Raw genomic sequence first — 25,690 nt, 5'->3', positions numbered from 1 at the left:
TGCTAAAGCCAATCAATGTGCGGAGAGCGCGTCCATTAAAGCCACTGGGCCCATCAGGGCTCAGGGCAGGTTCAGTGGAGCAGCCATTACTTAGAAGGTGTGCGAGTAAGTTAGCAGCGCACGCTATGCTGCACAACCGCGGGTAGCGTGTGTACAACTCGGAGGAAGGTTGATCAGCATGACTATAGCTCTGAGTTTCTGATAATTGCCACAATAAACAAACAAGAAGGAACATTTCCTAATCAAATCACTGGAGGATCCAGAAGTTTCCCTCTCCTTAGGTAAGTATTTGATTTTTCACCCAAGGTTCACTTTGGCTTCTTTTTAACCTCCTTGGCGTTCGGGGTATTGTAAACAATGTTACAGAGGCGCCAAAAGGATAAAAATAAATAAAATGTTTAAAAAGGCAGGGAGGTAATAGGTGGACTTACCTCCCCGATGCAGACACAAGAAAATGTCAAGTTTACGACAAAAAACGATTTATTTACATACTCTAGCAAAATATTTGAGTATGTAAATAAATCGTTTTTTGTCGTAAACTTGACATTTTCTTGTTTTTTTATCCGGCCCTGCTGGGCTGATTTGTTTAATTTTTTTTTTTTGCTGCACGCAGCTAGCACTTTGCTAGCTGCGTCAGCACACCGATCGCCGCCGCCCCGCGCTCGATCGCCGCTATCCGTCGCGCCGCACGCCCCCCCCATACTCCGTGCGCTGCCTGGCCAATCAGTGCCAGGCAGCGCTGAGGGGTGGTTCGGGACTCCCAATGACGTCCCGACGTCGGTGACGTCATCCCGCCCCGTCGCCATGGCGATGGGGGAAGCCCTCCAGGAAATCCCATTCTTTGAACGGGATATCCTGATCGGAGATCGCCGAAGGCGATCGAAGCGGGTGGGGGGATGCCGCTAAGCAGCGGCTATCATGTAGCGAGCCCTGGGCTCGCTACATGATATAATAATAAAAAAAAAAAACTGCTGCGCTGCCTCCTGGCAGAATTTTTATACCGCCAGGAGGGTTAAAGAGTACCTGAATTGAATAAAAAAACAGTTAGATATTCACCTTAGTAAGGGGAAGCCTCTGCATAGTCCAGAGGTTTCCCAGATTCTCCTGCAGCCTACCATTCCATGCAGGGTCCCTCTATACCTTTTTGACTCATGCAAGTCAAATAAGTTTCGTCTGGCCGTGAACATAGCCAATACCAAGCCAATCCATACTGGGCATGTGCAAGTGAGGTCCACATATACCCAATAGAACAAAGCGTACATGCATAGAAGAACAAAAGCCTTGTTCTACTGGGCATGTGCATGCCAGGTCCAAATGCACTTGTCTAAGATGTCTACAGCAAGAAAATGAAGAGGGGACATGCGAAGGAACTAAACCCAAAATTAAAGAAGTTAAATTATGAAAGCACACACAGACCATAATTCAGTTAAATTTTTTTCTAAGTTACTTTTCCATGAAATATATTTTAATCTTCTATACAAAATATATTCTTATCACCTAGCAAGCGTAAAAGTAATAAAGAGTAGGTAAGGAAAGTAATATAGAACTTAAGTTTGAGTACTTTCATGCATGCTGGCGGTCAAAAGACAGCATTTTATTAATAAGGTTTCAAACTCAGAAGAATATTTCATTAAATCAGGGCCATGTTGTTTGGTGTAATTTAAAAGGATTACCTTTAGCAGTGCATATTTTAATGTATATATCTATGCTATAACTGTATTTAGCTGCAGCTCTAAGCCTATTCAGACACACTCGATTCCCCACTTAGCCTCTTTCCTGTCCAAAAAGTGAAGTCTAAAATCTTTCTTCCTGTGAACTACACCTGGATGTACAGCAGGCTGTCCCAGCATAGTGAGTGACATAAGATCCTGCTCATCTCTTGTACATTAAACTTGAATATGGATCAGGATCTCTTGTGCAGGTACTGCATCTGAAGACTGCATTCTGAGACTGCAAAGCTACCTGGAGATGAACATGCAAGCTCTGCTCACCTATCCAGCAACGACCAGCAACATGTAACAGACAGGAGAAACAGGACATGTGCAAGTGCTATCATTATGTTCTGCCCTTGTCACTGCCACCATCCTTTGTCAAAAATGTTTCTACAGTATTGCTGAAAATGCAGCCTGGCTTCCAGTGTCACATCATCATTCCTAACTAACCCACCCACCAGCTGTATTCCAGACAAGGCTGACAAGACTGTACTCCACCTGGTCTTCAGTTCCAAGCTCATTTTACTCAGGAGACAGGGATTCTGTCCATCACTTCACTTCTATATTCAGTTCTCATTCATCCAGCAACCTGCTATCAAGGCCGGATTTATACTTTTTCCACCCCTAGGCTAAGTATGTTGGAGCTCCCTGTCCATATGCAGCAGTGCCTCTCCGATTCCACAAGCAGCCCCATTTCGTGTGTAACATTCTTAGAGCTTCAGCCTCTTTCTTTCATGTACAACTCCCTTGGGCATCAGCTTCCCTTTTCATTTTCAGCCTTCTCCTTCAGATGTAGCAACCCCTATTTCACATCCAGGTGCCCTCATCAACTGCAGCCGCCCAAGTCCTGGGTCTTTCCAAAAAGCCAGCCCTGATTGCTACTACAATTTGCCTTGTTTAATGTTGGGTGTAATTGGGCATTAACAAGCACACAGGAAGCCTAGATTTAATGTCACTGATTGCAAGCTTGTTGCCTCCATGTCTACATGTCTGGGTGCAAAACTGCTCAGTCTCTTTTCCAAGCAGTATAATTATAGCAGGGGTGCCCACACTTTTTTGGCTCGCGAGCTTCTTTAAAATTTGCCAAGTCCAGGGGGATCTACCAACCCCCAACCCCCCCCCCCCTCCCGGTCAAGAACAGCCCCCAGGTAGAAGCTAAGTATCGGTCCCTTCAGCAATGGTAGCTGGGTACAGGTGCCTTTAGCATAGGTAGGTAGGGATAGGTGCCTTTAGCATAGGTAGGTAGGTAGGGATAGGTGCCTTTAGCATAGGTAGGTGGGGATGGGTCCCTTTAGCATAGGTAGGTAGGGATGGGTGCTTTTAGCATAGGTACTTAGGGATGGGTGCTTTCAGCATAGGTAGGTAGGGATGGGTGCTTTTAGCATAGGTAGGTAGGGATGGGTGCTCGGGTGCTTAATCACTTACCTCCCTCCAGCGGCGATGTCTGGTCTCCCCTCCCGGAGCGCTCCGGCTGGCAGCGTGATTGAATGAGGAGTGCGTGTGTGCGTGTATGTGTTGTGCCTGGCACCGCCCCCAGCCGTGACGTCGTGTCATGGCAGAACCGCCCCTTGCCTCTTCAGCTGCGCCTCCTCTCTCCTCCCCGCTTCCTATTGGCCAGCGGCCGGCAGCAGAACTTGATGGGCCAGCTGCCGGCCGCAAAATGTGATGGGTCTTGGCCGCGATCTACTAAATAGACGGTCGCGATCTACCAAATAGGCGGCCGCGATCTACCTGTAGATCTACCTATTTGGCACCCCTGAAAAGTCTCAGCATTCAGTGCTATATATCTCCAAAAGAGGTAATTGCAAGATATAGTTAATGGCCCAACACCTGAGCCCCACACTAGAAAAAATCAGCATGAGCCAGCTCCTAATCCCTGAAAAATAATCTTAATCTATGTGTTAAGCAAATTAAACTGCTTCACTATTCATTTACAGTCCACTGACAGCACATGTAACAATTAGCTAGCATTACACAAAGTGCATGACACGTTACACAAATAGTGTACCTCACATTATTCACACAGTGTACATGTTGTTGGTATAACGTGTTATTGGCTGACCTAACACATGTCATACCAGCAATATATACATTGTGTTCAAAGCGCAAGTCATGTTATTTCCACAATGCAAACTTTATGTATATTGGCTGTTAATATATATATACCCTGTTAGCACAAGGTAAAAATGAATGTGCAGGGTCCATTATCCTTCACTAGTCGTACCGTTTGTTTATACAAAGATCTAAAAGTGACAGGTGTAATGTTAAGGATAACTCTCCATGTATACATTGTTACATTTATTACAGTTTGACCCCAAACATGCATAATTACTATGCTATATTCATGTTCTTGTTTTTCTACCTGAAAGAGTTAAAGGGAATTCGAGATGAGAGGGATATGGAGGCTGCCATATTTATTTACTTGTAAACAATGCCAGTTGCCTGGCAGCCCTTTTGAACTTCTGGCATAAGTAGTGTCTGAGTCAAAACCCTAGCATTTTGCTAATCCAGTTAAACCTGAGTCAGCTGAGTCAGAGTACCTTATCTGCATATGCTTGTTCAGGGGCTATGGCTAAAAGTATTAGAGACACAGGATCAGGAGGACTGCCAGGCAACTGGTATTTAGGGATGATCAATGAGATGCAAATTCTTCTGAAACTATGCAAATTGTATGCAAATGTATGCAGTTTAAAAATGGATCTTGGTCCATTTTCAAGCTGCATACATTTGCATAAAAATTTGCATCAACTTGGAACAATTTACATATCTGTGATCATCCCTATTGGTATTGTGTAAAAGGAAATACATAAGGCAGCCTCCATCTCCCTCTCACCTCGGGTTCCCTTTAACATTCAGCTATGCAGCTCTCCAGCCAGGACCAAGTGAGACTATAGGTAACCCTCATTGATAAAGCATTACAGTTATAAAACACTTTCTTGGCAGAGAGCTTCTGAGAGCAGGGGATATATAAAAAGGTCAACAGTTCATTTTTTTCTCTCTGAGATACAGAAACACTGTGTTATTAAGCAGAGTTAAAACAATAAATCCACTTTTTATGCGTAACATAAAACTGTGGGATATCTAAAAAAAATGTCATTTTTAGGAGTAGGAGAATAAATTGCTTACCTCATCAGTTTATTTTCTCGTAAGGTTCACTTTAAGTCATGCTTTTCAGTGTCTTTAGTACAGCAAAGGAATCGGGGCCCACCTTTCTTACTTTTCTTCTGTCTTTACATCGATCGGGCATTACAGTATCAACTTATACCTTACTATCATTTACATCAAGCAGATGGTAATCCAAGCTGATTAGGGCTAGAGTGGATTTGAAGGTCATTTTATAAAAACTGCAGTTTGTGTTTTTTTTTAGACTCAAATGTTAGTCTACTAAAAGCTATCACGACCTACAAAACATTACATAAAATCAATAAGTATGTCATTGTCCAGAGTGGGCTAAAAACTTAATAGTGTCTTTATGGTCAAAATTCATTATAAACACAATGGCGCATGTTATAAAATAGGGCAATGCTAGATGACATCATAAATATGTAACTGTATCAGTAACTATGGGCTAGGGTAATGTTTTAGTTGCTGCAGGTTTGAAGCTAAATCACAATCTTTTATGTTGCCTGTCATGAATTATCTAAGGTCATCTGCAAGCTTCCAGAAACGTAAATTGTAATGACACTTCATTGCGAATGTCTTCCATTTAATGTAAATATAGTCTGAACTCCTCTTTTCTGACAGCTCCAACTTGCTTGAATGCATTCGTCCAGCACATTCCTTTTTAGATATCACATGTTTTAATGAGATTGCAGAGAGGAGGGGGCTCTATCCCAGCACTCTAGGGTATTAAACTTGATCTACAATGTCTAACTGCACTCACGCTAATACCGGATTATTGATATGATGAGGCCAGGTACCCTTCATCTGTATTGCACAGGGCTCTACAAGAGTTAAGTGGGTGTCCCTCTCTCTCCTTCTGTCTCTCATTCAAACCCTTATCCATCTGCAGATCTGCCAACAAGTAATTCTTCACTACAGTGAGGAGAAGAGCTGCCTAGTCACAAACTAGCAGGGGATACTGAGCCTTACTTATACCACAGGGGAATCTCAGAGGCCATTCCTGCCACAATAGGAAAGGGCTTCATATCTGAGAAGAGACATCTTTCAAGCAGAAGGAGTCTTATAGTTTTCTCATCATGAAAAAGTCCAGTCAGTCTTGGAGAGCGTTTCATGTGACCTACTCCTAGAAGGATAAAGAGCACTCAGTCCGCTGAAGAAATAGCTAGAGTCTGAGAGCTGTCACATCAATGATGGGAAGTAAGTAAAGTTTCTCCAGTGTACATTGTGTGTGTTTAAGGGCAACATGAATACTAAGCAGTTTATTTGCGCAAGTTACTAATGAAGGATGCATAGGTTGTCACGCATAGTGCATGGACCATTTTATGCAAATATCCTGCTTGTTGTTGTGTATAACACCTTCATGTTTTTGTACTTTAGTGTAGCATCTTCCAAGTTGAAAAGTGCCAGAAACAGAAGCTCCCATACATCAGCTAACATCTGGGCATGGATAATGAATTGTATGCTCTGCAGACAAGGAGTTGATTGTAACTGATACTTTTTCTGTGTATGTGTTGGTATTATAAATCATAGTGTTATAATGAAGCAATGCTGATATGATTTAAAGGAAAATTCCACTTTTCTTAAGAAACACTCAGTGCTTTCAGGCTGACGCTATATATTTCAAGGGTTAACATGAAAATTACTTATCTTCGAATACTTTGCTCTTTATACATTTAAAAAATGGACTTTTATAGAAACTTGGAAAGGAGTGTTGTCAAACTTTGCTGACAACTGGCTCAGCTGGTACAGCTAATCACTCCTGCAGAAAGGTGAAACTTTCTGCACAGTCCCATGGCTGCAATGCTCCAAACAATGTACACACAGTACTGTTGCCAAGGTTACAAAGAAGCGTCATTTTAGTGTTGGTTATGGAACTTCTTAGTTGGTTGCAAATTTAATAAGAAAAATTATTTTGAATGACATTAAATAACAAACAGGCTGATAAAGCACTGATCAGCAGCAGACTGAACAGGAGTAGTATTGTTTATATTACAGAATTTTTGTTAAAAAGTGGTATTCTTGCCGTTTAAAAAATCTACCATATTTTGATCCATTGGTTTTTGCACTAGGACTAGGGGCAGTGGTTTTATTTTTATTTAATTTTTATTTTTTATTGGGGAGTCTCATTACTATGCGCAATATAATGAAACAGCTACTGTCTGAGAAAATTGCAGATGTGAATATTTATTGTATGGATAATTCTCCAGGGCATTACCTCAGTCCATGTGATCCAAACCCCTAACTTATCCTAACACTATCCTCAACCTCAGGTGTTTCCAGAACACTCAATCACCCATCTCCTGCACCTAACATTAACCTTAATACCTTAGTATGCAATGCCCATCTATAGCCCTTGCCTTGACTTTATACTTTAACAGTTTCTACTTTCACACCCAGGTGAATCATGCCTAAAATTTTACCACTCCCATTGGATGTCTGCTTAATATCTGTGTTGCTGGAAAGCTCTATTTTTTATTTTTACTTCCGGATTAAAGTGGACTTTTGCCAGTAATGTTAATTATTTTAAGGTGATTTGCACACTGCACAGACACAGATCTAATAAACCATTATAGAAGCCAATGAAAATAAATTGTGTACATTTCAAAACTGACATTTTAGCGAATGCAGAAAAGAAACCTCCAGCTTTATGTATTATTTCCCAATATGAGCAGATTTACATCTTAGGAGCATATGGATATTAAAAAAAAAATCCAGCACCTTAAACTCCACCCATCAATACACACCCCGCTCCCAAGACACACCCCTGTTATGAAGCTAGAAAACTGGATTGTATTAAATTGCAGTATGACTCAGTAAGATTTTGTGGTTTATCTGTACATATATAAACAACTGGGAATGGTGCACATCAGTAACTACACTGGAAAAAAAATTAAAATTAGTATTTTTCGGACTATAAGATGCTCCTGACCATCAGACACACCTAGGTTTAGAGGACAAAACCAGTGGAAAAAATATATATACTAAACCTGGTGCATCTATGGTGAAGGGGCATCTTGTGCATTATGCCCCCTTTGTACCTCATGCCCCCTTGTACCTCTTGTGTCTCCTGTGTCCTCGTCTGTCCCTCTTGTGTCCTCCTGTGTCCCCATGTATCCGCCTTTGTCCTATTTGTGTCCTTTTCTATGCCCCTTTGTGTCCTCCTCTATGCCCTTTATTGTCCCTCTGTATCCTCCGTTTAGCCCCCTGTGTCCTCCTCTGCATGGGCACAATACAGGGAGTCGCCGACATTGCGGCGGGTTGAAGGCTCGTATTGGCAGGCGTTCACAAGTCAGGAACTCCCTGCATTTGGACTGTAAGATGCAGTGACTTTTTACACCACTTTTGGGGGAGAAAAAGTGAGTCTTATAGTCCAAAAAATACTTTTCATTAGAAACACATGTTCTCAAATGTTATATTTTTTGGGCATTAACTATTGTGACCTTAAGTGTTTGTGCAATCTGGTTATTTTATTTTCACTTATTGTTGTACTGTAATGAGCTATTGAATTTTGTATATGTCACTTTGTAACTTTCTTTTAAGCTAAAGCTTTTTAAAAGTATAAAAATACTCACCACAGCATGTGCCCCCTAATAGCGGTGCCTCTATGGACAGTATGAATCTTCTCTGACTAATAGGAAATCTATCCTTGCTTCCCATACTTTCAACAGGGTGATGTATTTATTTAACATAATATGTACGGTATGTATTTATATAACATAATCAACCAAGCTCTACTGAGTACATAGTCATGCCACTAAATGCTCCTTGACATAATACTGTGTTATCCAGAATACTGAACAGCAACAGAAGCTGTGGGAGGGATGAATTCAATTAAAATTCTGTGGAGCAGAGATATCAGAACAATTACACATTTTTGGGATCAAAACTGGTGCAAGTGATTAGGGATTCTAATTGGAAACTATGAGTAACTACTCCACATTTGCTAATGCTTTGCATTAGTTTTCAATTTTACAATGTTTACAATTTTTCTTGAACTGGTTGGGTTAAACTTGTCTCTGTGACCTTTGGAACGGAGCTGTGATATGTGCAGGTATTTGCTCGTGCAAATGAATCTGGGGATGGTGCAGATGCTGGCCAAGGACTTAGCATGACCTACCTGCGAGCTTCATTGTTTTCATTGTTGCTTTTACTTCCTTATAAAATAATAGCACGCAGCTTGGTTTAAATAGTGAAATTCAATACCCTCTGCTTATACTGATCCTAAATTAGCTACGACTCGAGTTGTTCTCAGAGCTTTTGAAATACTCTCCTCCACTGGTGTAAATCGTCTTTCTTGGTTCCTCTGTGCCGCACTGCCTTGTGAGAGGGCAATGTGGCTCAGCTGCTGCTTATCAAACCTCCAATCAGTAGACAGAAAGAAGGCGTGACCAGCCTTCCTCTCACCCTCCTTTCCCCCTTCCTTCCATAGGAGTCAATAAAGAGTGGTGCTGGGGTCAATGAAGGAAAAGCATATGGATTTTGCAGGTCTCCTGTTTGCCAATAACATGGAACCCTTCATTTTGGGGAACTACAATGAGTGGCTAAAAAATTAAGGTGTTTAGGGATATGTTTTTAGTTTCACTGATAGTCTACTTCAAAGGGGGTAAAGGCAATGAGCTAATGAAAATTTCAATTGGAAAAGTTTAAACAGATTTGCAGAGAACATAAATAGTCCACCACTAACAAGAATAACAGGGAGTACTACTATGTGGTTCACTGGCAGCGAGAACAGATTCTCATCCAGAGACAAAGTCAGACTGGCCAAACTCAGGACAGGTAGCAAGAAAGCATAGGTGAAGGTCAGGTGGGGGTCAGGGCAGGTAAAGTTCAATCAGAAATGAGTCAGGTTGAGGTCTAGGTAGGCAGCTGAGATAGTGAAGTCAAGCTGAGTCACAGCAGGTAGATATCTAGGAATCTGTGTAAGAAGTAGAGGCACGGGCATGCTCTGAGCTGCCTGTGGACGTTGCAACATAATCTTGCAGTCAGAGCTGCCCTTAAATAGACCATCCCCCTTTCATAATCACATGCTTGGAAACTCATGTCTAACAGGGTAGTGAAGGGAGAAGTCAAATGACATACAGATCAGGTAATCAGCAAACTATTGCAAATTTTCAATTTGGGTTAATTCGGGCTCCTCCTTCTGCCCTCAGGTGGTATATTTGAAATTTTCATAACTAATACAGACACACGTTTCCAGATACTTTAACATTTACATGCAGAGTGCCATATAAGTTTCCATTTATCATGTGGACAGATATGTAATCTTTTAAAAACTAAACTTAATTTATGAAAGGTTATTATACTTCCTACCCACAGTTTATTTATAACTGCTGCCCAAGGTTCTACTTTAATCAAACAATCATCCAGTACACACATGCATTTCCTGTACCTGCCAGAGTTTATGAAAAGATTATTTATTGCAGGAATAAGTCATGGTTCCCAGGAGCGCTGTCTTATGTCTGTAAATAACCATAGAAACATAAAGTCTCTCAGGTTACACATTATGTTAGAGGCAGTGATCGGGAAGTCAGATATGCTTTGATGGCTGTAAGTTATACTGATTAGCGATAGGCGAAACACAAACAGGGAACATTTTGCAAGAACAAGACTTAGATTTTCATGAAATTAGCAATGATTGAAATTCTTGGGGGGATTCTAATTGGAAACTATGAGCAACTACTCCACATTTGCAAATGCTTTGCATTAGGTTTCAATTTTACACTGTTTAACATTTTCCTTGAACTGGTTTGGGTAAACATGTCTCTGTGACCTTTGGAACGGAGCTGTGATATGTGCAGGTATTTGCTCGTGCAAATGAATCTGGGGACAGGGTGCAAATGCTGGCCAAGGACTTAGCATGACGCTACCTGTGAGCTTCATTGTTTGCATTGTTGCTTTTACTTACTTATAAAATAATAGCATGCAGCTTGGTTTAAATAGTGAATTCTATTCTATTCTATAGTATTCTATTCAATTCAATACCCTCTGCTTATACTGATCCTAAATTAGCTACGACTCGAGTTGTTCTCAGAGCTTTTGAAATACTCTCCTCCACTGGTGTAAATCGTCTTTCTTGGTTCCTCTGTGCCGCACTGCCTTGTGAGAGGGCAATGTGGCTCAGCTGCTGCTTATCAAACCTCCAATCAGTAGACAGAAAGAAGGCGTGACCAGCCTTCCTCTCACCCACCTTTCCCCCTTCCTCCCATAGGAGTCAATAAAGAGTGGTGCTGGGGTCAATGAAGGAAAAGCATATGGATTTTGCAGGTCTCCTGTTTGCCAAGGATATGGAACCCTTCATTTTGGGGAGCTACAAAGAGTGGCTAAAAAATTAAGGTGTTTAGGGATATGTTTTTTATTTCACTGATAGTCTACTTCAAAGGGGGAAAAGGCAATGAGCTGATAAAAATTTCAATTGGACAGGTTTAAGCAGATTTGCAGAGAACATAAATAGTCTGCCACTAACAAGGATAACAGGGAGTACTACTATGTGGTTCACTGGCAGCGAGAACAGATTCTCATCCAGAGACAAAGTCAGACTGGCCAAACTCAGGACAGGTAGGAAGAAAGCATAGGTGAAGGTCAGGTGGGGGTCAGGGCAGGTAAAGTTCAATCAGAAATGAGTCAGGTTGAGGTCTAGGTAGGCAGCTGAGATAGTGAAGTCAAGCTGAGTCACATCAGGTAGATATCTAGGAATCTGTGTAAGAAGTAGAGGCACGGGCATGCTCTGAGCTGCCAGTGGACGTTGCAACATAATCTTGCAGTCAGAGCTGCCCTTAAATAGACCATCCCCCTTTCATAATTACATGCTTGGAAACTCCTGTCTAACAGGGTAGTGATGGGAAAAGTCAACTGACATACAGATCAGGTAATCAGCAAACTATTGCAAATTTTCAATTTGGGTTAATTCGGGCTCCTCCTTCTGCCCTCAGGTGGTATATTTGAAATTTTCATAACTAATACAGACAGACACACGTTTCCAGATAGTTTAACATTTACAGGCAGAGTGCCATATAAGTTTCCATTTATCATGTAGACAGATATGTAATCTTTTAAAAAAACTAAACTTAATTTATGAAAGGTTATCATACTTCCTACACAGTTTATTTATAACTGCTGCCCAAGGTTCTACTTTAATCAAACAATCATCCAGTACACACATGCATTTCCTGTACCTGCCAGAGTTTATGAAAAGATTATTTATTGCAGGAATAAGTCATGGTTCCCAGGAGCGCTGTCTTATGTCTGTAAATAACCATAGAAACATAAAGTCTCTCAGGTTACACATTATGTTAGAGGCAGTGATCGGGAAGTCAGATCTGCTTTGATGGCTGTCACATTGATTAGCAATAGGCGAAAAACAAACAGGAAACATTTTGCAAGAACAAGACTTAGATTTTCATGAAATTAGCAATTATTGAAATTCTTGGGGGTTGGGAGAAAATTATATTTTTAACAGAAGCAAGTGGGAATGTAAAACCAACTTCGATGCTTCATAAATACACATTTGATTTCTATGTCTACTGTCACTTTAAGAGTAGTTGACCTTTTTTTTATAACTGAAACAAAAAAGTTGGGGCCTAAAAATATATCAGTAATGAGGTCCCTAACACATCTGGTTCAATAATGGAAATGCTACAGTCAAAATTATCACACTGTTGTTTGTAGCCTGATGGCTAATACTGTAAGTGCTTATTTTCATGCTGGAGATGAGCTTACAGAGACAAATAATACTCAGATTGCTCCACTTTGTTGTGCATGAAGTCTTGATTGAACAGTAGTTTTAGCCAATTGGCATGCTTGCTGCTATGCGGCGGACGTCTAAGGTGTTGTTAACCTTTGAAGGCCGAACTTCAGCATAAAAAGCAAGTTTCACTTTTGCTAATTTTTTTTTTTTTTTTACAAAAATAGCAGCATTTGAACCTCAAATTATTCATGCGTTTTGTAAATATTATTACTAAGTATTTATATAGAGCCAAATTCTTCCACAGTCCTTTACAACATATGTTGTTTTGTCGCTAACTGTTCCTCAGAGTAGCTCACAATATAACCCCTACCATATTCATATGTCCATCTTAGTCTAGGGCCAATTCAGGGGGAAGCCAAATTACTTATCTGTATGTTTTTGAGATGAGGGAGGAAGCCAGAGTGCCCAGAGAAACCCCATGCAGACATGGGGAGAACATATAAACTTCATGCAGATGGTACCCTGTCTGACAGCGGCGCTGTTCTATTCAGCAACTTCTTACATAATATAAGACAGAAATCCACTCAATAGATAGGGCCAGCACCTGGCTTGACAAGTTTCTTAAGTATGATCACTTCCTCAGGAAGAGTATTCAGCCCCCGATCGAGTTTATTAGTAGATATACCCAGTTGAACTATGGGTGTAGGGGGCTTGAATTTTAAACAGCAATACTTGCAGTAATAACAGCATCAGCTGCTTCAATAAAAAGGGTCCAGTATAGTGGAGAAAGGGGGGAAAAGAGCACACCCAAAGTGTATCCCCATGTGTGTAGGAGCACTGGTCATTAGCACTCAAATATATACTGAATGATGGTATTTCAATTTCATCCAAAGGGATATGTGCAAGGAATTAATCCTGATCCCTAAGAGATTCTCCCTCCCTATAGTAGGATCAGCTGGGATGGTATGAGGGCTTTGCAATGAACCGCTAAAGTTGGCACCATAGACTTCAATGCAAAATTGCATTATGATATACTTTGAACTTAGATTTGCAAAAGAAGTGACATTAAAGTGGAGCTGTCAGCCATACTATCTCAGAAAAAAACAAAACAAACTAATATATAAGTAGATAAATACTTGCTCTACTTAATTAACATTAGAGATGGCCCGAACCTCCGATTTTGGTTTGCGAACTTCCACAAAAGTTCGGTTCGCGCAAACTTCCGCGAACCGCAATAGACTTCATTGGGGAGGCGAACTTTGCAAACTAGAAACACTTATACTGGCCAGAAAAGTGATGGAAAAGGTGTTTCAAGGGGTCTAACATCTGAGTTTTTGCATGGATGAGTGGGATACACGCCAAAAGTCCCGGGGAAAAATCTGGATTTGACGCAAAGCAGCGTTTTAAGGGCAGAAATCACATTGAATGCTAAATTGCAGGCCTAAAGTGCTTTAAAACATCTTGTATGTGTATACATTAATCAGGGAGTGTAAGTACTGCTTCACACTGACACACCAAACTCACTCACGCGGCCTTAAAAATTCAGGAATCCACCTGCTGTCCTGGACAGTGTTGGTGGTGGCAGAGAGGGCAGTCAACCGGCCTGCAGGCAGAGATGCTGTGTGGGGAGCGACTTAGTCTTGGGGCAGGCAGAGATGCTGTGTGTGGGGACTGACTTAGTCTACGGGTAGGCCTGAGCGTGCTTTGCAGACCAGGCATCCGTGGTCAGATGGACCCTTGACCCAACGCTGTGTGCCAGAGATGTCACCACTTGCCTTTCAACATCATGGTACGGTTTAGGGATCGCTTTTTTGAGAAAAAATTGCGGCCTGGTATCTTCCACTGTGGTGTGTGGCTTTTCTTTTGTGTGCTGCTTTTCCTCAGGTGGTCATCCCATTGCAGTTTGTGCTTTGTAATCATGTGCCTTTGTAAGGTAGTTGTCCCTTCGCAGGTCTTGGTCTTTCCACGGCTCAATTTTTGGTGGCAAAAAGTACAGATGGCATTGCTCTCATCTGAGGCAGACACACAAAAAAATTTCCACAGCCCTGGGGGCACTTTGGTGGTGGCGGCCGACTGAGTGTTAAGTGGGGTGCCAGAATCAGAGCAGGAGGAGGAAGATATGTCAAGCTTCCGTGCAGAAGCTGAGAAAGATGAGGTGTTCTGTGTTAAACAGTCAACTACATCCTGACAATATTGGGAGTTGATGGCACGTGCCTTCTTCTGAACACTGAACTTTAGTCGAGGGCCGCACGAAACAGCGCAACCTCGAACAGACCTGCCAGGTGGCCTGCCTCTGCCTTTTGTTTTGTCCATATTGGGGGGGATGAAGTGAAAGGTACGCACTGACTTGACTAATACAATGTGCAGTCACACAGGTGCAGTTAACAGGTATGCACGGAGTGGTATATCACACTGCGTGCACTCACGTACGTAGGTGGGTGCACTGAACACAACAGGTAGGTATATGCAGTGATGGGTATTACAAATGTGCACCTGTCACACACACGTACCGTGAACAGGTACAGTGACTGGTGGTACTGAATATCACACTGCGTGCGCTCACGTAGGTAGGTGGGTGCACTGAAGTGAACAACAGGTAGGTATATGCAGTGATGGGTTTTACAATGTGCACCTGTCACACACAGACAGGTACCGGACTGGCACAGTGACACTGCGTGCGCTCATGTAGGTAGATGGGTGCACTGTGAACAACAGGTAGGTATATGCAGTGATGGGTATTACAATGTGCACCTGTCACACACACAGGTAGTCACTGAATGTGCTGGGCCTGGCAGTGGCACACACAGTAGAATTAGCAAGGCTGTCTATGCAACACAAGTATCTGTGACACACACCCACACACAAAAAAAAGATCACAAGAACAAGATTAGCTCTCAAAAGAGCTGTTGAGGGGTGCTTTTCTAGCAATAACAAACAGCAAGGAGCAAGCTAAGAAGCTTACAAGAGCCTAACTAAGCTTTCCCTAAAGGTCTCTGCACAGCAGCTCGCCCTTCTCTAATTACTGCAGGCACACGAGTGAGTCCACTCGAGTGAGTCCAATGCCTGACGCTGCCTGCCTTTTTAAGGGGTGGAGTTGTTTCAGGAGGGAGTGTAGCCTGATTGGCTACAATGTGCCTGCTGACTGTCATGTAGAGGGTCAAAGTTGACCCAAATGATGCACTATGGGGGCGAATTGAACTTCCGGAAAAGTTTGCGGTTCTCCGCGAACGCGAACCACGGACGTTCGCTGGGAACTGTTCACGCCATCTCTAATTAACATATGTATCACACTGTCCACATTTTGATTTCAGTGATTTTTCTGTAGTAAGAGAAAATCCTTCTTGGGATTTACTATTTTGTACTATTTTGTCTGTGTCTATCTTGAAGTCAATCCTGACATAATTTCCTCCCTTACTCTGTCTGTGTATCATTGCCCGCAGTCTTTAGACACTCCCATCCAGCTCTGCTGTAGAACGTGCATTGAGAAATATTGGCCAATCAGAGAGGAACAGAGGTGTAGGAGGGGAAAACAGGAGGGAAAGAGGCTTCAGCCAATAAGGCTGCATTAGTTAAGTCTGAGGGGAAAATAAAGAAGAAAGCCCAGCATGCTCTGCAACTTCCTTTGTGCGGCAGATGTACCAAATAAGAGCCAGGGAAAATGGGGGATTATGTTTTATGGAGAGGAAAAATAATAGTACAAGATGCTCTCACATTGAAAATGATTCGCAAAGAATTGCTCTCCCTTTTCACTGTTGAGAAATTACAGATTTCTGAGAGCCTAGAAAAAAGATCTGCAAAATTCTTCAAAGTTTGGAAGAACTACATCCTGGATACCTTCACTCCGTCTGAAATCAACAAATTTATGGGAGACTTTGTACTGACTACCTGGTACTGTCTTGAGGATATAAGTGGCTCACTAGGGGCACTCAAATAACATCCCCCGAACGAAGGAAATTGACACACACAGAACATTTTTTTTAAATGATCTATAATATCTGGTTGCCTTATATGCAGAGAATGTTTGCTGAGAGATTGGGTTTTGTTCATTTTGGGGGGAGGGTATGGGAGGGCAGGGAAGAGGGAGGGTAGAATTATTGGATCAATGTTAATCAAACTTGTATCTGTAGCCTGCTGGCTATAATTACTGTCCTTACTTGCTGTTTGAAAATATTGTTCCATGTTGTGGTGAAAACAAAAAACCTGCAAATAAAATGTGTTTAAAAAAAGAAAAGAAAAATAATAGTGATTTTTAACGTTTGGATTGCCTGGTTAGCATCCTTATTACTTGTTTACCAGATAAAAATAAATAATTTAATTTAGATTTTATGCCCAACAGTTACTCTTTAAGCGAATCAGCCAGATTTGCCACACATTTTACTTTGAACATTTAGCCTACTTGTCATTCCTAATAACATTGGGTTTATTTGGGATAAATATGCTTCTTCAGGTCAAAATAGAAGTATCACAATATAACTGCATCAGGGCAGAGTGCCTCCACAGATCGGAGAAATTCCAGGAGAGGTAGCGCTTATGAGAAATAACTTAAAATGAATCATTTCAGTGCAATGCTAACTATAAAACTAAATAAAAACAGTTTTTTTTCTGAGTGCAAATCTTTTTTAATACATTAAAATAGCTTTTAATAAAAGGCGCTGTAGATAAATGTGCTGGACAACTTACATAAAATCTTCTAAACAACTTATTCAAGATAACATCAGAATATTAGAATAATACAAGTCTTGTAACAAATTTAGTTCACATTGCCTAATTAACCTCCATAGCATTAAACGAGCCTGACTTGTCCATAAAAAAAACTAGCTAGAAACGGTATGGACGAGTCAGGCTTGCCCAGCAATTACCTTTACTCACCTATGGCATCGCAGGCCTGTGGGATTTCTCACGGCCTCTCTGTAAGCGCATTCCCGTCATCGCTGCGATCCCCGGCGGCGATCCCCATTCTTCCTCCTTTTTCACTTCCTGTCCCTCAGCTATCATATTTCCCCCGGCGTGTCCATGTGATGACGATGCCGCGTGGTGTTAGACATACGCAGCATCATGACATAACGCAACAATTTTTTTTGTACAGGATGCACTATAAACATCTGTATTGGATCCAATATGAAAAATTCTAAGTGTAATTAAAAAAGTGCTTTCTTTATATTGCATGCTTGCGGACAGCTTGCAAAACCGCAAGTTGCAAGCAGCCTGCAAACATGTTTAATATATAAAGACAGACTTAAAAAAATTGTACCTCTTTTGTTACAAAAATCATGTGTCAGTTAACCAGTTCATTCTATCTGGATGACTATAGTCATCTAGATAGGAGCCACTGAAGTCTATCTGGATGTGTATTCCTCTTCCTCTTTGGTTGGTCGCATCCCCGGCTCCCCTGTAGAAATGAGTCAGCATGTTTGCATCCCCGGCTCCCCTGTAGATGTGGGTCAACGTGTTGTTTCTGGCAGTCTCTCTAGGAGGACGCGCACAGCTCAGACCTGCCTTTATTGGTTAAGGAGGTGTGTCTGAAGTGTGTCAGCTGATTCCTGCGGTCAGCTGACACTTCCTGCAGGAATGTTGCTGATTGGTCTGATTTTTCTGGGGGCTTGGTCTGTGCTCTATTCCTGCTATATAAACCCTGGGCATTCAGTTACTCGCTGTCCGTTATAGCTTTCAGTTCGCTGAGCGCTGGACTTTGCTTTACTACTTAGTCTAGTTAAAGTTCCGAAGAGCTACATTTCATATATTGCGCATCAGCGCGATATATATGTACTCTAGTCAGTCAGTATTGTATTATTGTAATATTGCATATTGTTCTGTGTATCAACCTTTGCCTGACTCTTGACCTCGAATCTGCCTAGCCCCTCTGTATTACTGCCATCTGATATCTGTGTATGACTTGGCCTGTCCCTGACTTCGCTCCTGTTTGATCCTTCCAATGCGACTGACATCTGACCTATGTGTATGACTTCGGCCTGTATAACGTTTTCGCACCTGTCTTAGCCTACTGTACTTTAGCCATCTGATTACCAGTGTATGATCCTAGTCTGTTATTGACCTTGCTCTGCCACAGTCCCTGTGTACCGCATATCTCTGACTTCGTGTATGACCTCAGTTGACGATCTGACCTTGATTATCGTATATTCAGTGTATACTTCATATCCTGCATCACAGCCAGCTTTACACACTTCCTGGTAACTACCACCTAGTGGCCAAAAAGTACAATTAAAGTAAAAAACATTTAAAATAAATACATTGTAGCTACAAAAAAAGTTACAGTTAAAAAAAATGACAGTTTTAAAAAAAAAACCTAAATAGTTACCTTAGGGTCTGAACATTTTTTATATGTACATAATGAGGGTATACAGTATTACTATTAGTTTAGTAATAAGGGGCTTGTGATTATTGATAGGGTAGAAACAGAAAAAATGCAACATTATTTCCAAATAATATATTGACGTCATAGATTGTACTATGAACATAATTTAAATGTTGTGATAGCTGGGACTAATGTGCAAATAAAATGTGTGGCTTATTTGCAGTAACATTGTTCATCTTAAAACTCTAGGGGATGGAAGTGGAGAAATAGTGATTTTTTCATTCTTTCTTTGTCTTTCCCTTTAAAATGCATAGAAAGTAAAGTAATTACTAAAATCAAGTATCACCTCCAAAAAGCCTAAGTCATGGCGAAAAAAAACAAGATATAGATCATTTCGGTGTGATGAATAGTGATAAAGTTATTGCGAATGAATGGGAGGAGCACTACAGGAGAAAATTGCTTCTCCACAGGCTGAAGTGGTTAAACACTGGGGAAGTTAAGGAATAAAAGAGCATTATTCAAGTTTTTTTTTTCTCCCTTTCTTCTCAGGCGATTTGTTATCTTGCATTTTCTAGGGGAAATTAAAGACTATAACAAAGTATTGGCTTCCTGCCACTTGCTGCAGTAGTAAACAGGGAATGGTGGAAATGAGAGCTCACCCCCTGTGGCTTCAGACATCATTAATACGTGAACACTTAAGAATCTTACTCAATTATACTGGAACACATTTCAATGTATTTTAAATAACCCTAACTAATCCTGATTAAATTGAAACCTTGATTAAAATTTCATATTACTACTACTGGTGGTCACATATTCAATACTAATCTAGAGCAGCAATCAGATTATGTTCTCAGTCCCAACAAATGTATAGTATATTTAGTACCTACAGCCTAATGATCAATGCCCGGCTTTCCATCTACAATAAGTGCTTTGCAGTGTAAGCGTTGTATGATAGAAACTGACAGATTGATGGACGTGTCTTCCTCAAGCATTTCATCTCATTCATCATCCCTTCACATTTTAATTTGCCAAACAAGATTGTAACATACTTAAAAGACCACTAATTCATCTTTGTTAATCAGCAATGTGTGATGCTTTACTTAGTTCTAACAACTTCTAGCAAACACTAGTGACAAATTATGTTTAAACTACAGGCAAAATACACCAACAAATATCAAACAGCATGGTCTGTGCACTAAATATGCAGTGGACGAGGTGCTGTAATTAATTATCTCTCCACCAATCACCATTAAAAAAAAAAAAAAAAAAGATATGTTTGGAGTATTTTGGTCATTACTGATTTGTTAGGTATCCCATTCACAATTAAATTCTGCTAGAAATTATTACAACTGAAATGAGAAGTCATTTATAGAGCAAATTATAAGTGATACATGGAATATTAATTTGTTACCATACATACAGCACATACAATTCTAAGTATCATTCAAAAATGTCTATCATTGATTTCAACAAAACTTGGTATACAGATCCCTTACCACCTTGGAAGATATGTTCTGGGGGTCTCGCATCCCCCCTGCACACCTGCGCTTAACCACAAACAGCCAATCAATTTTCAGCCATTCACGTCAATGGGAATTTGTAAAAGGCTGCCATTCTTACATCTAATAAAGCCAGAGTCCCCAAACTTGGCACAGCTGGTCACTTGGTGACCAAATTCATGGAAAGTGGGTGGAGCATAAAACATGCAGTGAAATTTCAGACATTCATTTTAATAGAAAATGTAAGCTGCAGCCATTCTTAAGGTGGCCACACACCATACAATTTTTTTAAATATCTGTTCAATTCAAAAATAGCAATCCATCTTTCTGACTAATTGTAACAATTCAGAATTCTGGCTAATGTACCACACAACTATGTTCAATGTTTCCCCAATGATCATAAATAAATTAATTGAAAGCTCAGAAAAAATTGATTGGAACTGTACATCAAGTAATTGACAATCCATCACACACCATACAATTCTTAATAAAGTTGGTCTGAAATTTCCAACATGTCCAATCTCCAAAAATGGAAAAAAAACGGGAAATTTGATCAGATTTATCGATCAAAATCGAAGAAAAGCTTTCGATTTTTCAGGACAACTGATCAAAATTATAAAATTTTTGAAAAATTGGATCTTTTATTTGTATGGTGTGTGGCAACCTTTAGACTATTAATCGAAGGGTTCTCAAACTTGGTGCAGTTGGTCACTGGGTGACTGGGAATAATATTCAAGAAAGTGGGTGGAGCTTGCAACAGCCTGTCAGAAATCTGGTGACATTTTTTCAGCTAGGCGGTCAACTATTAACTTCCTAGGCCTACACCATTGTCCTGGGTTAATTTGCTTTGTTGGTATGTTAATCAAAGTTATGTGGTGATACCTATAAAGCTTCTTTTCCACAGGTGGCTTAACCACTCATTTGACAGGCAGCTTAGCTTCCCGACTGCTGGCATCAAATACTATTTGGCTGCAAGTACATGTAGCAGAACTGCAGCATTTAGTAACATTGTTTGAAATGTAGTGGCATTACTTGGCAGAAAAATACATTTCTCATCACGTGGACATGGAGGACAGAGTCCTCCAGGCTAAGATGCAACTCCAAGGTGGGGTGGGATGGTGGGCTTGTGGTGCCTGCAAGTGCCCTACTGTTTAATGGAGTAGCTGATTTAATTGCCTTCAGTGAATTCATTGCCTTCAGCTGCCCATGGAAGAGAGACCTTATGAAGCTGAAAATGATTTAAACTTATTGCCCCTTTTGTAACTATAGGGATATGAAACATGACATCATTGGATCAGATATGCCACCAATGATTGTTGGAGTCATCTGCTCCCACAATGTCATAAATTACATTTATTTTTGTTGTAGTGGAAATGAAATCAAACCTCTGACAGTCTTACATTGGTTTTGTTGTCCTGCCCCAGTAACTACCAGTTCAGGTCAGTGACACAGTAATAGAAAACTGCCATATTTTCAAGCCTTTCCCAGCTCTATTCAGTGACACAACTGAACACGGAACTGATTTGATTTAAAAAAATGTAAATAATCAATAAATCACTATTTATTTTATAAATAATTTTCTTTTATGAGGTAGTCATACTAACAACAGTTTTTGAATAGTTTATCCATTAACTATAATTATTGCACATTTTTGGGAACTTCGCCTTCTGGTTTGTTAAAGGGAACCAGAGAGGAACGAGGGGTGAAAAAAGGCAAAGCTTTTATACATACCTGGGGCTTCTTCCAGCCCCATAAGCCTGAATCGCTCCCACGCCGCCGTCCTCAGCTTCCTGGATTCGCCGGTACCGGGCCCGTCACTTCCGGCGGACGCGGCCAATTGTCCGCATCACAGGGGCTCCCTCCATACATGTACGCATGCGGCTGCGCAGTAAACAGCCACATGCGTATCTGTATGGGGAGAGCACCCTGTGATGCGGAGAATTGGGCGCGTCCGCCGGCCGACTTGCCGACTCGCGGCAATGACGGGACCCGGTGGCGGCGGATCCAGGCAGCGGAGGACGGCGGTGTGGGAGCGATCCGTGCGTATGGGGCTGGAGGAAGCCCCAGGTATGTATAGTTCATCCTCTCTGGTTCCCTTTAAGGGTCTTGGTTTTCTGCTGTACAATAAAGTAAGGCAGCTCAATAGGAAACCACATCACTCATCAAGTCAAGATACTTCACGTTTGTAATGTTAGAGATTTGTTGAGTGATACAGTTGTAACAATTTTCTTCTTACCAAACTTTACCAGCCAAATTCAAATGGAACTATAGAAATGTTATTTAATGTATTTCTTATACACTAAATACATAATAAATAATAAATATACAAATAATGTATGTGAAACGTTATTATTGTTATTCCTACGACAAAATATAGAGGAATCAAAACTTGCTCATAGCACTGAAATATGTTTTCTCATCCTGGATTGCTGTAGTACACTGTACCTATATTACCAGTGAGTACCAAAGTTTGCTGCATGCCACATAAGAACACACAGAATGAGGTTTACCTTGCTTGCAATCTGGTGCATTCTGACTTAAAGATAAACTCAGACCAAGAATTTAACTTTATCCCAATCAGTAGCTAATACCCCCTTTTACATGAGAAATCTATTCCTTTTCACAAACAGACCATTCGGGGGCACTGTATGGCTGATATTGTGGTGAAACCCCTCCCACAAGAAACAAGAAAAGTACGTTCTCTTGGCAGTTTCCCGTCTGTGAACCTTGTTGCATTGTGGGAAATAGCTGTTTACAGCTGTTTCCAACTGCCAAAAAAAGCATGCAGCAGTTACATCACCTGCCAACAGTAAAATGCCTGCATGTAATAAATGTCAGAATGTAAATCAGGGATTGGAAATATTTTACAATGGGCAAACACTGACTAAATCATTTATACATAATTATTGTAAAAATGAATCACTTTTTTTAAAACATTATTTTTTTTATTATTATTTTGTTCTGACATGGAGGGGCATCATAACCTCTACCTCTCTACCTACATGCATCAGAACCGTACCTACTGATACCTGTGTGTATTGCCGTTCCCTTCCAAAATCAAAGGGATCAACCCTGCTCCAACTAACAAGTATAGGGGTCTCCTGAGGCCCTTTATACATTGGTACAATGTGTGTAAACATTAGAGTCAATAAAACAATAGTTTGTGGTAGCATTTTGATTTCCTTGATGCTTGGAAAAATTGAGGGCAAAAGAAGAAGAGGACGGTGATGCTAAGATGTATAGACAGTATATGTGAAGCTATGAACATGCCTATGCAACAACTGAAAGACACTGTGATTGACAGACACATCTGGTGTACAGAAGTACATATGGTCACGAAGAGTCAGAGTTGACTAAACAAATGAGGAGGAGGAGGTAGTATCTTACTTTGAGTCTTTTATAATCTTCTCCAGAACCCCCATCTTCATCAGCAGCTTTGATTGTACCCTGGTTCCTTACTTGTATGAAGAATACTTCTCCTCATGTTGATTACAGTCTGGCTCCTTTCTTGTTGATTGAAGGCTTCTTCTTGGCCCTCTTTACCTGTCACAAGCCCTGAGCAAATCAATAAAGAGAGGCAAGTCAGTAGTAGGAAATTAGTTGACTGTAAGAGCTGAAAGAGGAGGGACCATCTCCAGAAGTTGTTCAAGCAATATAGAACACTGTAAGTATCACAAGCATGAACTTTCTATCAACAAGAAAGGAGCCAGACTGCAGTCAAATCTGCTGATAAAGATGAGGATCTGGTGAAGAACCTCAAAGACCTCTTGAAATAAAATACTACTGCAAATCACATTTTCATTTATTATAAATTACTGTATACACAATTTGTGTCAATATGTATGGGATCTCAGGACACTTGTGCACTTATTATCGGGGTATTTAAATACAGCCATAAAATTTCACTGCTTTTAGCATGGTATGGGGTTTGCCTGAAGAACTCATATAACCACCAGAAATGTGCACGGGGCTCTAAAATGGAAGGGGCAGCTATATCATCCCTGCATTTCAGGGCCACACCTCCCATTGCTGGCAGCTACAGCAAGCTGGTATACTAATTGGTGAGATCCCCGAAGATTCGGAGGTTTCCATCTGCTCATTACTAGGTTCTATAGCTGAAAAGCAAGGCTGGATTTCAGAGGACTCCACACTGTTTTACATGTTTTTAGGTTATTTTATTTCGTAGTAAAGAAAAAAAAATGCACAGGTCGAAGCTGTGGAGAGGTTTATTTTACATTAAAAAAACAACAAAATCACAGCTTCACAGAGTATCCTACCTAACAATAGGCAAGTGTCTCTGCATCCCATGTCCCTGTGTGTGTGTGTTTTTTTTTTTGTGCGCATGTGCAGGAATGCAGAGACACTGAGCTGGGGGAATGACGCGCGGACGGGGCCAGGAGGAGCGGGCGTGTGTGCGCATGCGGCAGGTGTGTGCGCGTGAGGGGCGGGCCAGCACACGCTCGTGGTGACCGTGTGTGCACGAGGTGGACGTGTGCGTGCACAACGGGCGTGCACACAGCAGGCGCATGCACCAGTGACAGAGCTAAAGCCCATTTTTAAACAGGCTATGGTCACTAGTTAGCAATAAATGCCTGCTGTGCACGTTCATTCATGCACATAATTAGGTGTTAAATTAACATGCAATCGTGCTTGTTAATTCTTCTTGAATTTAAAATAAAGTGAAGGCAGCAAAATCTTTAAAAAAAAAAAAGGAATTATTAAAAAGTAGTGGCAATTAAGAATGTTGTTGAATGTACTCTGTGTAACTTGCAGATAAGCTTTATATCTTAAACATACTGTAAATGTTTGCTACTCAGACCAATAATACTTTTCTTCATTTTTTATAAATCACCATCAATGTTTCCACATTGCAACAGGACCATCATTGCCAGAACTCACTTCATTTTTCTTTTATATTTTTAAATAGGTATAAAAACACATGGAATTCATTGGAGTGTTTTCCTCACTTTACTGGCTGGGTGCACGTGTCATTCCAATATTCGAACATCTGACAACTATCGGAGAGACTTTTTCAGCCCATATCAGTCACTTATTCTACCAGATGGCAGGGAAACCACAGTCTATTTACTCAAGGATATTGCTAAAAGGTAAGAGGAATTCATACCCAAATAAAAAAATAAATAAGTGTAAGCTATAAAAACACTGCTCTTCATTGATTAAAGTCTCTTTGTTAATAAAGAAATAAAGAAATAAACACAGCAGCTGCGGGGATTCAACCTTTCTGTCCTCAGATGACGTTTCTCTGCAGTTTAGAATTTGAATTTTTACCTTTTGGAAAATGAATTTCAAAATATAGATTCAGTTTATAAACTTTCATAAGCTAGACAGTCACACG

At 40.8% G+C, this 25,690-nt stretch overlaps 1 protein-coding gene across 1 annotated transcript in view; it reads left to right on the top strand.

Annotated features, from left to right (window-relative positions):
- Window positions 1-5,595: 5,595 nt before the first annotated feature.
- LOC137536212 (protein NDNF-like) overlaps window positions 5,596-25,690 on the top strand; it is a 61,709-nt gene continuing 41,614 nt past the window's right edge. Inside the window, exons 1-2 of the mRNA XM_068258323.1 lie at window positions 5,596-6,032; window positions 25,262-25,442. Of these exons, the coding sequence (XP_068114424.1) occupies window positions 6,023-6,032; window positions 25,262-25,442 (191 nt within the window). The 5' untranslated portion in view covers window positions 5,596-6,022. The remainder of the gene's footprint in view (window positions 6,033-25,261; window positions 25,443-25,690) is intronic.

The sequence above is a fragment of the Hyperolius riggenbachi genome, chromosome 10 (assembly GCF_040937935.1).
Source record: "Hyperolius riggenbachi isolate aHypRig1 chromosome 10, aHypRig1.pri, whole genome shotgun sequence".
Taxonomy (NCBI): domain Eukaryota; kingdom Metazoa; phylum Chordata; class Amphibia; order Anura; family Hyperoliidae; genus Hyperolius; species Hyperolius riggenbachi.
The sequence above is the reverse complement of the archived record's forward strand: the minus strand, read 5'-3'. Positions and strand labels throughout refer to the sequence as shown.